General features: G+C 41.7%; 1 protein-coding gene across 31 annotated transcripts in view; it reads right to left on the bottom strand.

The window, feature by feature from the left end:
* The window catches only part of LOC139584449 (disks large homolog 2-like), a 349,254-nt gene that overhangs the window by 75,088 nt on the left and 257,673 nt on the right, over positions 1-16,493 (bottom strand). For all 31 annotated transcript variants that reach the window (XR_011676778.1, XM_071416318.1, XM_071416336.1 and 28 more), the window contains one exon: positions 5,195-5,248. Coding sequence is in view for 30 of the 31 variants with exons in the window: in XM_071416318.1 (XP_071272419.1) it covers positions 5,195-5,248 (54 nt within the window). In the remaining variant the exon portion in view is untranslated. The remainder of the gene's footprint in view (positions 1-5,194; positions 5,249-16,493) is intronic.

Genomic DNA, 16,493 nt, shown 5'->3' with positions numbered 1-16,493 from the left:
AGGTGATGGAAGATTTCATCAAGCAGCTGAGGGACAACTTATCCACCAGATTTGAAGACTACAGCATGCCCAAGGATATCATTGCGTTTGTACGTGATCCTCTCACAGTCCACCCAGGTGGAGAATTCTCCTCCCTTGCTAAGAAAACTGTACCCTTGCTGGATGAGGCCGCAATTCAAACCGAGCTGACTGAATTCCAGACATCGAGGCAAATCAGGGATAAGCTCAGGAGTGCTGAGTCCTTGTGTGCGTTTTGGGTGGCATGCTCAGAGGAATACATCACATTAAAGAAACTTGCATTTTATGTGCTAACGATGTTTGGATCGACATAAACCTGCGAGTCCGCATTTTCCTCTATGAATGCAATATAGACTCACAACAGGAACCGGTTTTCACATACAGTTGAAGTCGGAAGTTTACATACACCTTAGCCTGTGCCAAATACATTTAAACTCAGTTTTTCACAATTCCTGACATTTAATCCTAGTACAAAATTACCTGTTTTAGGTCAGTTAGGATCACCACTTTATTTTAAGAATGTGAAATGTCAGAATAATAGTAGAGAGAATGATTTATTTCAGCTTTTATTTCTTTCATCACATTCCCAGTGGGTCAGAAGTTTACATACATTCAATAAGTATTTGGTAGCTTTGCCTTTAAATTGTTTAACTTCTTATGGCTGCAGGGGCAGTATTGAATAGCTTGGATGAAAGGTGCACAGAGGTGCCCAGAGAAAACGGCCATAGTTGCTATTATATGCATATTATTATTAGTATTGGATAGAAAACACTCTGAAGGTTCTAAAACTGTTTGAATTATGTCTGTGAGTATAACAGAACTCATATGGCAGGCAAAAACCTGAGAAAAAATCCAAACAGGAAGTGGAAAATCTGAGGCTGGTGGATTTTCAACTAAGATCCCATTGAAATCACAGCGAGATATGATTGAGTTTGCACTTCCTACGGCTTCCACTAGATGTCAACAGTCTGTAGAACTTTGTCTGATGACTCTACTGTGAAGGGGGGCCGAATGAGAGGATAATTAGTCACGTCTACCATGAGGTGACCATTCTTTGACCATGCGCGTTCACATGAGAGGGATCTCCGTTCCATCGCTAATCTGAAGTCAATGTAATTCTCCGGTTGGAACGTTATTCAAAATGTATGTTAACAACATTCTAAAGATTGATTCAATACATCGTTTGACATGTTTCTACAGACTGTTACGGAACTTTTGGACATTTCGTTTTTAGTGAAAACGAAATGTCATTTCGGTTTTAGTGAACGCGCTTCGTGACTATGGAATTGTTTACCAAACGCACTAACAAAAGTAGCTAATTGGACATAAATAACGGACATTATCAAACAAATCAAGCATTTATTGTGGACCTGGGATTCCTGGGAGTGCATTCTGATGAAGATCATCAAAGGTAAGGGAATATTTATCATGTCATTTCTGGTTTCTGTTGACTCCAACATGGCGGCTAATTTGACTGTTGTTCTGAGCGCCGTCTCAGATTATTGCATGGTTTGCTTTTTTCCGTAACGTTTTTTTTTTTTTTTTAAATCTGACATAGCGGTTGCATTAAGGAGAGGTATATCTATAATTCCATGTGTATAACTTGTATTATCATCTACATTTATGATGGGTTTTTCTGTTGAATCGATGTGGCTATGCAAAAATCACTGGATGGAACTAGTGAACATAACACGCCAATGTAAACTCAGATTTTTTTATATAAATATGAACTTGTTCAAACAAAACATACATGTATTGTGTAACATGAAGTCCTATGAGTGTCATCTGATGAAGATCATCAAAGGTTAGTGATTAATTTTATCTCTATTTGTGCTTTTTGTGACTCCTATCTTTGGCTGGAAAAATGACTGTGTTGGTCTGTGATTTGGCGGTGACCTAACATAATCGTTTGTGGTGCTTTCGCTGAAAATCCCATTTGAAATCGGACACTTTGGTGGGATTAACAACAAGATTACCTTTAAAATGATATAAGACACATGTATGTTTGAGGAATTTTAATTATGAGATTTCTGTTGTTTGACTTCCTGACTGATGTCTTGAAATGTTGCTTCAATATATCCATATAATTTTCCATCCTCATGAAGCCATCTATTATGTTTATTTTTTATTTCACCTTTATTTAACCAGGTTGTATAGTTGAGAACAAGTTCTCATTTACAACTGCGACCTGGCCAAGATAAAGCATAGCAGTGTGAACAGACAACAACACAGTAAACAATAAACATGTGAAGTGCACCAGTCCCTCCTGCAGCAAAGCACCCCCACAACATGATGCTGCCACCCCCGTGCTTCATGGTTGGGATGGTGTTCTTCGGCCTGCAACCTCCCTTTATTCCTCCAAACATAACGATGGTCATTATGGCCAAACAGTTCTATTTTTGTTTCATCAGAGCAGAGGACATTTCTCTAAAAAGTATGATCTTTGTCCCCATGTGCAGTTGCAAACCGTAGTCTGGCTTTCTCATGGCGGTTTTGGAGCAGTGGCTTCTTCCTTGCTGAGCGGCCTTTCAGGTTATGTTGCTGTAGGACTCGTTTTACTGTGGATATAGATCATTTTGTACCTGTTTCCTCCAGCATCTTCATAAGGTCCTTTGCTGTTGTTATGGGATTGATTTGCATTTTTCACACCAAAGTACGTTCATCTCTAGGAGACAGAACGCGTCTCCTTCCTGAGCGGTATGACGGCTGCGTGGTCCCATGGTGTTTATACTTGCGTACTATTGTTTGTACAGATGAACGTGGTACCTTCAGGCGTTTGGAAATTGCTACCAAGGATGAACCAGACTTGTGGAGGTCTACAATTATTTTCTGAGGTCTCAGCTGATTTCTTTTGATTTTCCCATGATGTCAAGCAAAGAGGCACTGAGTTTGAAGGTAGGCCGTGATATACATCCAGAAATACACCTCCAATTGATTCAAATGATGTCAGTTAGCCTATCAGAAGCTTCTAAAGCCATGGCATAATTTTCTGGAATTTTCCAAGCTGTTTAAAGGCACAGTCAAATTAGTGTATGTAAACTTCTGACCCACTGGAATTGTGATACAGTGAATTATAAGTGAAATAATCTGTCTGTAAACAATTGTTGGAAAAATTACCTGTCATGCACAAAGTAGATGTCCTAACCGACTTGCCAAAGCTATAGTTTGTTAACAAGACATTTGTGGAGTGGTTGAAAAACGAGATTTAATGACTCCAGCCTAAATCTATGTAAGCTTCCGACTTCAACTGTAAGTCAGCCTGCACATCAACATCACATCCATCCATCAAACCCGACATCCACAAGATTGTCTCCGAAAATAACAAAATAATTATAAAGGAATAATAAACAACTTCTGGCAGGTCATTTAGAAACAAAGTGGCGTTTCCAAGGATGTTTAGTGACATTTATTGGAAACAGTCGAGGGACAAAATGCAATTAGCATCACGAGGGAACAGCATGCTTCTTCGAGACATTGGATGATGCAACTTTCAAATAAAATGTATTTGTCAAATGCGCCGAATAATTACTTACAAGCCCTTAGCCAACAATGCAGAGTAGGAAAATGCTGAATAAACGAAATGAATTTTTTTAATAACGAGGTTATATACACAGGTTACCGACAGCGAGTCAATGTGTGGGGGTACGGGTTATTCAAGATAATTGTACATATGTAAAGTGATTATGCATAGACAATAAACAAATAGTCCGGGTAGACATTTGATTAACTCCTCAGAAGTCTAATGGCTTGGAGGTAGAAGCTGTTAAGGAGCCTTTTGCACCTAGACTTGGCGCTCCGGTACCACTTGCGTGTGGTAGCAGAGAGAACAGTCTATGACTTGGGGGCGGCCAGTCAGGAAGTCCAGGATCCAGTTGCAGAGAGAGGTGTTTAGTCCCAGGGTCCGTAACTTAGTGATGAGCTTTGAGGGCACTATGGTGTTGAATGCTGAGCTGTAGTCTATGAACAGCATTCTCACATAGGTGTTTCTTTTGTCCATGTGGGAAAAGGCAGTGTGGAGCGCAATAAAGATAGCATCATTTGTAGATCTGTTGGGGCGGTATGCGAATTGGAGTGGGTCTAGGGTTTTGGGATGATGGTGTTGATGTGAGCCATGACCAGCCTTTCAAAGCCCTTCATGGCTACCGGCATGGGTGCTACGGGTCGGTAGTCATTTAGGACGGTTACCTTAGCATGCTTGGGCATAGGGACTATGGTGGTCTACTTGAAACATGTTGGTATTACAGACTCGGTCAAGGCGAGGTTGAAAATGTCAGTGAAGACACTTGCCAGTTGGTCAGCGCATGCTCTGAGCACACGTCCTGGTAATCCGTCTGGCCCTGCGGCCTTGTGAATGTTGACCCGTTAAAATGTATTACTCACATCGGCTACGGAGAGCGTGATCACACAGTCGTCCAGAACAGCTGGTGCTCTCATGCATGCTTCAGTGTTGCTTGCCTTGAAGCGCGCATAGAAGTAATTTAGCTCGCAATAGTTTGCAAGCCCTGCCACATCCGATGAGCATCAGAGGAGTTGTAATATGATTCAATCTAAGTCCTGTACTGACCCTTGGCTTGTTTGATGGTTCGTCAGAGGGCATAGCGGGATTTCTTATAAGCGTCCGGATTAGTGTCCAGCTCCTTGAAAGAGGCAGCTCTAGCCTTTAGGTCAGTGCGGATGTTGCCTGTTATCCATGGCTTCTAGTTGGGATACTTTATTTTCACCCTAACTCTTGCTCATTAATTTATTATCTCACTCCAAATTGTGTCCAAATGGCTTTTTGAAGGACTTTGTCCTCCCAGAGCCAACAAATAGAAACCATCAATAATAAATATCTGTTAAGAGAAAAGTTCTCCAAACCAAAATGCTGGCTTTTGGGCTGTACAAATCAGTGGTCCTGTGTAGGTGTTTTATTTATAACAACTATCAATAATTCACAATAGTGGCCTTATTTGTTTTACCCATACACTGTATGTTGTGTTCCAGATAAATATTTAAGAATATAACGTTCGGCCATTGACAACCAGTGCTGAAAAGTCTTACCTGTAAAGACTACTTAAAGTGGCTATAGGGTTGCATGAAGTTGCATCTTGCACTCGAATCAATCCACATGGAAATATATGCCGTTCATACTTAAACATAATCAAATCAATTGCCGAAAATTGAAAAAGGAACTCACGTAAGGTACAGACTCCAGAGTATCCGTGTTGACAATTATTGGGGCGGGACTCGCCTGCAAAAGAGAGAAAAAGGGGGAGAGAAAGATAAGAAAAAGCAAGAGAAGCCTGGACCCACCAGTGTCCTACTTTTTATAAATGGATCCAAAGGACAGCTTCTGGATCATGTGGTGACTTCACCCTGTATCATGAAGAATTCCAGAGCCTTCCTCCAGACGCTAGTGCTGTCGGAAACTATTCAGACCCCTTGACTTTTTCAAAATTTTGTTACGTTACAGTTAAAAATGTTACCCCCATTTTCTCCTCAATTTCGTGATTACGAACTTGTCTCATCGCTCCAACTCCCCAACGGGCTCAGAAGAGGCGAAGGTCGAGTCATGCGTCCTCCGAAACATGACCCCCCAAACCGGGCTTCTTAACACCTGCTCGCTTAACCCATAAGCCAGCCACACCAATGTGTTCAATTGACGACCAAAGTCAGCCTGCAGGCACCCGGCCTGCCACAAGTAGTCACTAGACCACGATGAGCCAAGTCAAGCCCCCCGGCCAAACCCTCCCCTAACCCGGATGACGCTGGGCCAATTGTGCGCCCCCCTATGGGACTCCCGGTCACGGCCGGTAATGACAGGCTGAGATCGAACTACAAGCTGTAGTGAAGCCGCAACACTGCGATGCAGTGCCTTAGACCGCTGCGCAACTCGGGAGGCCGGTTACAGCCTTATTCTAAAATGGATTAAATATAGTTTTATTTTTACAAATCTACGCACAACACCCCATAATGACATACCCCATAATGAAAACAGGTTTTAGAAATGTTTGCAAATATGTATTAAAAATAACAAACAGAAATACCTTATTTACATAAGTATTCTGACCCTTTGCTATGAGACTTGAAATTGAGCTAAGATTCGTCCTGTTTCCATTGATCATCTTTGAGCTGTTTCTACTACTTGATTGGAGTCCACCTGTGGTAATTTCAATTGATTGGACATGATTCGGAAAGGCACACACCAGTCTATATAAGGTCCCACAGTTGACAGTGCATGTCAGAGCAAAAACCAAGCCATGAGGTCGAAGGAATTGTCCATAGAGCTCTGAGACAGGATTGTGTCGAGGCACAGATCTGGGGAAGGCACCCCTGTATTTGGAGAGTTTCTCCCATTCTTCACTGCAGATGATCTCAAGCTATGTCAGGTTGGATGGGGAGCGTCTCTGCACAGCTACCTTCGACCTAGTCTGAGGTTCCTGAGCGCTCTGGAGCAGGTTTTCATCAACGATCTCTCTGTACTTTGCTCCGTTCATCCTCTTTCCCTTGACTCTGACTAGTCTCCCAGTCCCTGCTGCTGAAAAACATCCCGTCAGCATGATGCTGCCACCATCATGCTTCACCGTAGGTTTCCTCCAGACGTGATGCTTGGAATTCAGGCCAAAGAGTTCAATCTTGGTTTCATCAGAGAGCCCTTTAGGTGCCTTTTGGCAAACTCCAAGCGGGCTGTCATGTGCCTTTTACTGAGGAGTGGCTTCCGTCTGGCCACTAACATCTCTGCAGCACATGGTGGAGTGCTGCAGAGATGGTTGTCCTTCTGGAAGGTCACCTCCCTGACCAAGGCCCTTCTCCTCCGATTGCTCAGTTTGGCCGGGAGGCCAGCTCTAGGAAGAGTCTGGGTGATTCCAAACTTCTTCCATTTAAGAATGATGGAGGCCACTGTTTCTTGGGGTCCTTCAGTCCTGCAGACATTTTTTGGTACCCTTCCCCAGATTTGTGCACCGACACAACGGACAAATCCTTCGACGGACATGGCTTGGTTTTTGCTCTGATGTGCACTGTCAACTGTGGGACCTTATATAGACAGGTGTGTGCCTTTCCGAATCATGTCCAATCAATTGAATTTACCACAGGTGGACTCCAATCAAGTTGTAGAAATATCTGAAGGATGATCAATGGAAACAGGATGCACCTGAGCTCAATTTCGAGTCTCATAGTATAGGGTCTGAATACTTATGTAAATAAGGTATTTCTGTTTTTTATTTGTAATAAATGTGCAAAAAAATCAAAAAAACTGTTTTTGCTTTGTCATTATGGGGTATTGCTTGTAGATTCATGAGGAAAGCATTTATTTAATTCATTTTAGAATAAGGCTGTAACGTAACAAAATGAGGTAAAAGTGAAGGGGTCTGAATACTTCCCGAATGCACTATATTTGCAGGTCTTTGACAGCCAGATACTTCTAAGCAATAAGATGGCTCCACATTATCTTCCAATAGCCTTTCCAGCGCTCACTCTTACAGAATGCCCTGAAAGGGAAAGGCTAGCTCAGGCAAGTGATTCCGGTGTCTTTCAGCCTTTTCTACTAATAATTCCGTCAAACCTTTCGATGTTTCCATCAAACAAAGCTCCTTCATATATTTACACAAAGGCAAATTGTTTGGAGCAGGTAGACTGATGTGTGTGTGTGTTTGAGGCAGAATGGTGTTTGTGTGCAAAATCAATATCTCTGATTGAGACACTTTCTGCTTACAGCGCACTGCTGCTAATTGACTGAATAGATTCTCAACCACACAATCTCTCTCAATCAGGGAGAGGAAGGACGAGAGAGAGAGAGCATGTGTCTATGTGTGCATGCACGTGTGCAAAGAGAAAGGGAGAGAGGAAGATTGATTTGAGTGCATTTTAAATGCGCAGCACTCAAAGAAATCAATTGAGGCGCTATTCTGGATTATGATTATTATTCAAAGGCAGTTTATATTCAACCGGCAGAAAATGAATGTAAACCTTTATGCCTTTCCAGGAATACTAGACTCAATGTATGTTGTTAATTAGTTCACTGTTAATACAATCCCCCCCCAAAATTGTGCAAGTCAGTCAAGCATTCACTGCAGACAAACAACTTATGATGCAGAATGCCTCATATGATGCTAAACACATGCATCATCGTAAGAGTTTTTGCTTTGTACTGCAAGTGCTCCATGTTGTAAACTTGAATGCTGACAATTTTTGGGGACTCCATAAAACCACAATGGTCTAGGTTACACTATGTGTAAAGGAGGAGTGAGGAGCTAGATTTTCCCCATGCAATATTCATTGTAATGTCACACGCACGCACACACGCACACACACTAGCTTGGTACTCAGCATGTGTGCAAGTATAAGTCATGTGCACACATCTGAATACATGCAGTACATACTGTAATATTGCGTGACTGCATTTCCAACCCATTTTTATCTTCCTCTCAGAGAAGCATATTAAGTCTGAGGCCCTATCTACATTTCCTGTGATTCCTCGCATCCCATCTCCTCACCTCCTTCTCAACCGTATTGGAGGATATGATCCAAAGTCCCTCCCTCCAATGTGTTTTGAGAAGGATGCAAGGAGAGATGATGCGAGGAATCGAGGAAAGACAAATTCAAAAAGGGCCTGAACCTCCAAAAAACGGGACTGATCGGGATTCACAGGTCTGGTCTGATCTGGGGTTAATTAGGTGTTAATAACTACAATACACAGAGCATGTTAATTACAAGTCTAACACCGCGTCCCAAATGGCACCCTATTCCCTTTAAAGTGCACATCTTATGAACAGGTTCCATCAGGGTCTATTTAAAAGTACTGCACTACATAGGGAATAGGGTACAATTTGTATTGCATAAGAACCCTTTTAGCTATCGGAATTCCACCTCAAATGTATAAAACATGCAATAACTTGGCAATATCACGAAGCCACTCGATTAGTTGGGGATGAAATGTGAAAATGTTTCTGCTGAAGACGGCTGCATCCCAAATGGCTCCCATAGGGCTCTGGACAAAAGTTGTGCACTATATGGAATAGGGTGCCATTTGGGATGCAGCCAACTTCTTATATTTGACTGCACAATGTAGCAGAATATATCAACAACTATTTCAACCACTTATGCTACCAATGGTTTAGCCTTTCACTGTTCACCTAGGCAAATAACGTACATGAACGTTTACAATGCCTTCAGAAAGTACTCATACCTCTTGTAACACACATTTTGTTGTGTTACAGCATGAATTCCAAATGGCTTAAATTAACAAAAGATTCTCACCCATCTACACACAATACCCCGTAATGACAAAGTGAAAACACGTTTTTAGAAATTGTAGCACATTTATTGTAAATGAAAAACAGAAATATGTCATTTACATAAAGTCAGGACCCGGTGTGAGAAACAGTCACTAAATAAATCGGCAGAACCCAGAAGACACAGCAGTACAAGAGACGGTGGTTTAATCAAAGAAAAGATCTTCCGGCAAAAATATAAATCCACAACGTCCAAAGAAAAGCCAAGAGACAAAAATAGATATCTTCCAAAATACAAAGAAAATCCACAAAGTGGTAAGAACAGCAAGGGAAAAAACAAACCTCAAAAGACTAATCCAAAATAAACAAGAACAAAACCAGCGAACCTCTGGAAAATCCAACAAGAGAAAAAGTTTAACAGCATGGCTGGGGCTGGGTGCTAACTTACAAACACTGAGCAAAGAACTAAGGAACACACAGGGTTTAAATATCAACAAGGGAACGACACACAGGTGCAAACAATAATAGAGCAAGGAAAAAACAAAAGGTTCAAAAAAGGTGCAACGGGGACATCTAGTGACCAAAACCTGAACAGTCCTGGCCAAAACCTGACACATAAGTATTCACACCCCAGAGTCAATACTTTGTAGAAGCACCTTTGACAGCAATTACAGCTCTGTCTTTATGGGTAAGTCTCTAAGAGCTTTCCACAGCTGGATTGTGAAAATGTTCCATTATTCTATTCAAAATTCTTCATGGTCTGTCAAATTGGTTGTTGATCATTGCTAGACAACCATTTTCAGGTCTTGCCATAGATTTTCAAGTAGATTTAAGTCAAAACTGTAACTCAACCACTCAAGAACGTTCACTGTCTTCTTGGTAAGCAACTCCAGTGTAGATTTGGCCTTGTGTTTTAGGTAATTGTCCTGCTGAAAGGTGAATTAATCTCCCAGTGTCTGGTGGAAAGCAGACTTAACCAGGTTTTCCTCTAAGATTTTGCCTGTGCCTAGCTCCATTCTGTTTATTTTTTTATCCTGAAAAACTCCCCAGTCCTTAATAATTATTTTACATTACATTTACATTTACATTTAAGTCATTTAGCAGACGCTCTTATCCAGAGCGACTTACAAATTGGTGCATTCACCTTATGATATCCAGTGGAACAACCACTTTACAATAGTGCATCTAACTCTTTTAAGGGGGGGGGGGGGTTAGAAGGATTACTTTATCCTATCCTAGGTATTCCTTAAAGAGGTGGGGTTTCAGGTGTCTCCGGAAGGTGGTGATTGACTCCGCTGACCTGGCGTCGTGAGGGAGTTTGTTCCACCATTGGGGTGCCAGAGCAGCGAACAGTTTTGACTGGGCTGAGCGGGAACTGTACTTCCTCAGAGGTAGGGAGGCGAGCAGGCCAGAGGTGGATGAACGCAGTGCCCTTGTTTGGGTGTAGGGCCTGATCAGAGCCTGAAGGTACGGAGGTGCCGTTCCCCTCACAGCTCCGTAGGCAAGCACCATGGTCTTGTAACGGATGCGAGCTTCAACTGGAAGCCAGTGGAGAGAGCGGAGGAGCGGGGTGACGTGAGAGAACTTGGGAAAGTTGAACACCAGACGGGCTGCGGCGTTCTGGATGAGTTGTAGGGGTTTAATGGCACAGGCAGGGAGCCCAGCCAACAGCGAGTTGCAGTAATCCAGACGGGAGATGACAAGTGCCTGGATTAGGACCTGCGCCGCTTCCTGCGTGAGGCAGGGTCGTACTCTGCGAATGTTGTAGAGCATGAACCTACAGGAACGGGTCACCGCCTTGATGTTAGTTGAGAACGACAGGGTGTTGTCCAGGATCACGCCAAGGTTCTTAGCACTCTGGGAGGAGGACACAATGGAGTTGTCAACCGTGATGGCGAGATCATGGAACGGGCAGTCCTTCCCCGGGAGGAAGAGCAGCTCCGTCTTGCCGAGGTTCAGCTTGAGGTGGTGATCCGTCATCCACACTGATATGTCTGCCAGACATGCAGAGATGCGATTCACCACCTGGTTATCAGAGGGGGGAAAGGAGAAGATTAATTGTGTGTCGTCTGCATAGCAATGATAGGAGAGACCATGTGAGGATATGACAGAGCCAAGTGACTTGGTGTATAGCGAGAATAGGAGAGGGCCTAGAACAGAGCCCTGGGGGACACCAGTGGTGAGAGCACGTGGTGCGGAGACAGATTCTCGCCACGCCACCTGGTAGGAGCGACCTGTCAGGTAGGACGCAATCCAAGCGTGGGCTTGAATTATACCCATAACATGATGCAGCCACCACTATGCTAATAAATATGGAGAGTGGTACTCAATAATGTGTTGTATTGGATTTGCCCCAAACATAACCCATTGTATTCAGGACAAAAAGTGAATTGGTTTGCCACATTTCTTGCAGTATTACTTTAGAACCTTGTCACAAACAGGATGCATGTTTTGGAATATTTTTTATTCTGTACAGGCTTCCTTCTATTCTCTCTGTCAATTTAGGTTAGTATTGTGGAGTAACTACAATGTTGTTGATCCATCCTCAGTTTTCTCCTATCACAGCCATTAAACTCTGTAACTGTTTTAAAGTCACCATTGGCCTGGTGAAAACCCTGAGAGGTTTCCTTCCTCTCCAGCAGTTGAGTCAGCCACCGTGCTTCTACACCTGCATTGCTTGCTGTTTGGGGTTTTAGGCTGGGTTTCTGTACAGCACTTTGATAAATCAGCTGATGTAAGAAGGGCTATATAAATACATTTTGATCTGATTAGTTAGGAAGGACACCGGTATCTTTGTAGAGAATGGATGCATTGATACCCCATCCAAAGTGTAATTAATAACCACCATACTCAAAGGGATATTCAATGTCAGCTTTCTTTATTTTTACCCATCTACCAATAGGTTCCCTTATTTGCGAAGCATTAGCAAATCTCCCTGGTCTTTGTGGTTGAATCTGTGTTTGAAATTCACTGCTGGACTAAGGGACCTTACCGATAATTGTATGTGTGGGGTACAGAGATGAGGTAGTCATTCATGCAACTTAAAATGTGACGTTTTAAGCAAAGTTTTACTCCTGAACTTATTTAGGCTTGCCATAACAAAGTTGTTCAACACTTATTGACTCAAGAAATTTCAGCTTTTAATTTGTAATTAATTTGCCAAAAATTCAAAAAACATAATTCCACGTTGACATTAGGCCAGTGACAAAAAAAATCTAAATTGTATCTATTTTAAATTTAGGCTGTAACACAACAAGATGTGTAAAAAGCCAAGTGATGTGAATACTTTCTGAAGGCACTGTCATGTCTGCTTGTCATGTCCACTGGTGCTGATCAAAAAATAACAAAGGGGAAACTTTTATCCTGCCAGACTTATCTTAAGCTGTTACTTTAGTATGGGATGTTGAGAACCCTGTACTCCAATTTCTCAGTGCAGCCTCGTGCTCCAGTTCATTTTGCTCAATAATTTAAGGTGTAGTACGCACTAGTGTAGTGCGCCATGCATAGAAATAACAAATCTATAATTTACAAGAATTTGTTCACATGTAAAAACAGTCAACAACAAAAGCAGATAAAGAGAAGGAGAACAAGAGAGAGATTGAGAGAGGGGGAAATAGAGGGAGAGCTACATCAAGGTCGCGGCAAAAAAATACAAAGTTGTGGTCGGTCTTGGAGAATGGTTTAAATGATGGTGGGAAGTAGATGAGGGAAAGGTAGTCCCAAATCAATGTAGTCCCTCCTGGATCAATGTAGTCCCACCCCACTGTTCCTAGGCTGTCATTGACTTTTTTTAAATGTTTATTTAACTAGGCAAGTCAGTTAAGAACTAATTCTTATTTACAATGACGGCCTAGGAACAGTGGGGCAGAACGACAAAATTGAACCTTGTCAGCTCGGGGATAGCATCCTTTTGGTTACTGGCCCAACGCTCTAACCACTAGGCTACCTGCCGCCCCCCTGGATAGGGGTAAGCCCATCAGAAGACAATGAGAAATAATGACTATGTTGCTTACACCTATCCAATCCCTTCAGGAGTGCCCGGGGAGGAGAGTCTACCCAGCAAACAGGGAACCTTCCCAGAACATTAGCTAAGATTCCCATTAAGTTCTAGTCAGGGTTTTCTTACATTACGATGGTAACATCCCAAAAACATTCAAATAATGTTTTTGATGATTTGTTTTGTTGTTGTAGAAACTGATTTTAATGAAATATCCTTAGAATGTTCTTCTAACATTCACAAACATTTTGTGCACAAAATTTGTAACAACCACCACAGAACATTCTTATTAGGTTTCCAGGTAATGTAATAACACAATTTAACAGTAATGTTTTTAGGACACTGCCGCAACAAAATGTGAAAGCAATAGAAATGGTTCAGAGAAAACATTACGGTAACGTTCTGCTAATGTTGATGGAGAAAAACACCCATAACGTGCAGGGAACATTCCCAAGATGCTCTCATAAAGGGATAGTGGGATGTTATGACATGATTGTTCCAATAACATTCCATAAACATTCTTCAGCAATCATGTCTCGATTCAATGAAATTGTTTCTGAGAAAACATTACTGGAACGTCCCGCTAACATTAATGGAGATGTCATCTGAGACACCTACAGTATAACAAGATTAACAATCTCTTTTACAAGAGAGACCTAGCCAAAATACAGCACACAAAGTTGTAGACACATTTACAACATAAAACACAAAGCACTACAGTTTAAAAAAATATACGTTTACACATTAAACAGTAAGATGGTTTGGGAAAGTGTGGCACAACTAGGGTTCAAAACATTGACAGCCCCCCCCCCCCAAACTTAATTTTCCATTATAGTGTTTAGGCTAGCTTTCAACTAATTTAAAGAGACAAGCTTGTGTAATTTGAGGACCTTTTGAAGCGCATTTCAACCACAGGGGTAGAGAACTAGAAAGCTTTTTTCCCTAGCTCTGTACCGGCCTCAACAAAACACAATCATGTGAGAGCAGGCAATAGTTTTAATTGGAGCTGTCTCAATACGGCCTAATAAATAAAAACGTACCACTGATTAAATCTCCGATGAACTACAGAAGGCCAAGCCACTCTTGGGTACAGTGATGTGTGAGCGCTTTGAAGTTAGTAACAACCCTCAGCGAACCAAACCTCACTCCCTGTTCACAGTCATTTCCCCCACTGCACTAAAAGCTGATATGGTGAATCCCCTTCTGAAGAAAAGTAATCTAGAATCTTCAGCTCTTAGCAATTTTTGGCCAATCTCCAACCAATTCTTAAACAAAATTCTGGAGAAATTGGTTTTCAAACAGCTAAATAATTTAAGTGCCAACTGTATTTTTGTAAAATTCCAAACTGGTTTTCGGGCCCACCACAGCACAGACAGCTGGTGGTAAATTATCTTAGAGCCAACACAGATTCAAACAGCATCCCAGAGTCGCCTCTTCACTGTTGACGTTGAGACTGGTGTTTTGCAGGTCCTATTTAATGAAGCTGTCAGTTGAGGACTTGTGAGGCATCTGTTTCTCAAACTAGACACTCTAATGTACTTGTCCTCTTGCTCAGTTGTGCACCGGGGCCTCCCACTCCTCTTTCTATTCTGGTTAGAGCCAGCTGTTCTGCGAAGGGAGTAGTACACAGTGTTGTACGAGATCTTCAGTGTCTTGGCAATTTCTCACATGGAATAGCCTCCATGTCTCAGAACAAGAATAGACTGACGAGTTTCAGAAGAAAGTCTTTGTTTCTAGCCATTTTGAGCCTGTAATCAAACCCACAAATGCTGATGCTCCAGATACTCAACTAGTCTAAAGAAGGCCAGTTTCATTGCTTCTTTAATCAGCACTACAGTTTTCAGCTGTGCTAACATAATTGCAAATGGGTTTTCTAATGATCAATTATCCTTTTAAAATGATAAACTTGGTTTAGCTAACACAACATGCCATTGGAACACAGGAGTGATGGTTGCTGATAATGGGCCTCTGTACGCCTTTGTAGATATTCCATAAGAAATCTGCCGTTTCAAGCTACAATAGTCCTTTACAACATTAACAATGTCTACACTGTATTTCTGATCAATTAGATGTTATTTTAAAGGACAAAAAATGTGACCCCAAACTTTTAAACAGTAGTGTATGTACAATAAATGTCTAATACATGTCATGTAATTGCAAATATTTGTCATAATGTGTTTCTACATGGACTGTTGTTACATTAAAGAAACATTAATGGGCTGTTCAACATGTCATTCTGTCATTCTGGGAGCATAGGAATAACATTCAAAGAACATTGAGGGAATATTTTGTGCACACATATACAAACATTACAAGAATGTCATCACAACTGGGCAGATCTCGTGTCATATCCCCACAATGTTCCCACAAGCTAAAGCAATATTTTAGGAACTTTTAAATAACATAAAAAAAGTGTGTTCTGGGAACGTTCTTACAACATCAGGTGAATGTTTTTTTTCTTCTTCAACTTAATAGAAACATTGTAATCATCAGCACAACTGGACAGTTTTGTGTTTTGGAACAAACTGTATCTCGTCATATCACCACAAAGTCACTCCAACCTTAAGAAATGTGTCATAAAAAAATGTGATGACCCCACAATTTCCCCCACCAGACTGTTCCCACAACCTAATGAAATATTCTGGGAACCTTTAGAAAACGGACAAAATGTGTTCTGGGAACGTTCCTGCAACGTCAGGCAAATGTTTTATACATTGTATAATCATCAGCACAACTAGATCGTTTTTGTGCTATGAGAACATTTGCCGTAACCTAACAAATGTTCTGGGAACTTTCACAGAACCAATTTTGGTTTGCTGGGTAGGGGGTGATTTGGGATTCAGGGGTAGAGAGAGGAGTAGAGAGTAAATGAGAGTGGAGCACAGTAAAAGAGGAGAGGACAATATAGCAAATGAGAGATTAGTGATACAGAGAAAAAAGGTCCCATTTGGGATGCAACCATTCTCTGTTCAGCTCCATTTATCAACGGGAAACCCTAGTAAAACTAGAGGGCTGCATTGCCTCATTGAAATCCTGTAGCCTTGGTGATGGATGTTCCGACATTATTTGCTCTTGGCACACATCCCCGTGGCAATTTCAGTCGTGCTACGGTTGCACAAACATTATTCATCGGACCAATAAGCATGCATTGCATCAAGGTTTAGAGCAAACTTTTACTAGACGTCACACATCATCCCATAGTAATTGCCAAGATTGGTTATGTATTTGGAATTGGGAAGTCATATTTTTTATTATGGTCTGAATTT

The sequence above is a fragment of the Salvelinus alpinus genome, chromosome 1 (assembly GCF_045679555.1).
Source record: "Salvelinus alpinus chromosome 1, SLU_Salpinus.1, whole genome shotgun sequence".
Lineage (NCBI taxonomy): Eukaryota > Metazoa > Chordata > Actinopteri > Salmoniformes > Salmonidae > Salvelinus > Salvelinus alpinus.
Note: the sequence above shows the minus strand (reverse complement) of the source record. Positions and strands in the feature narration are given on the sequence as shown.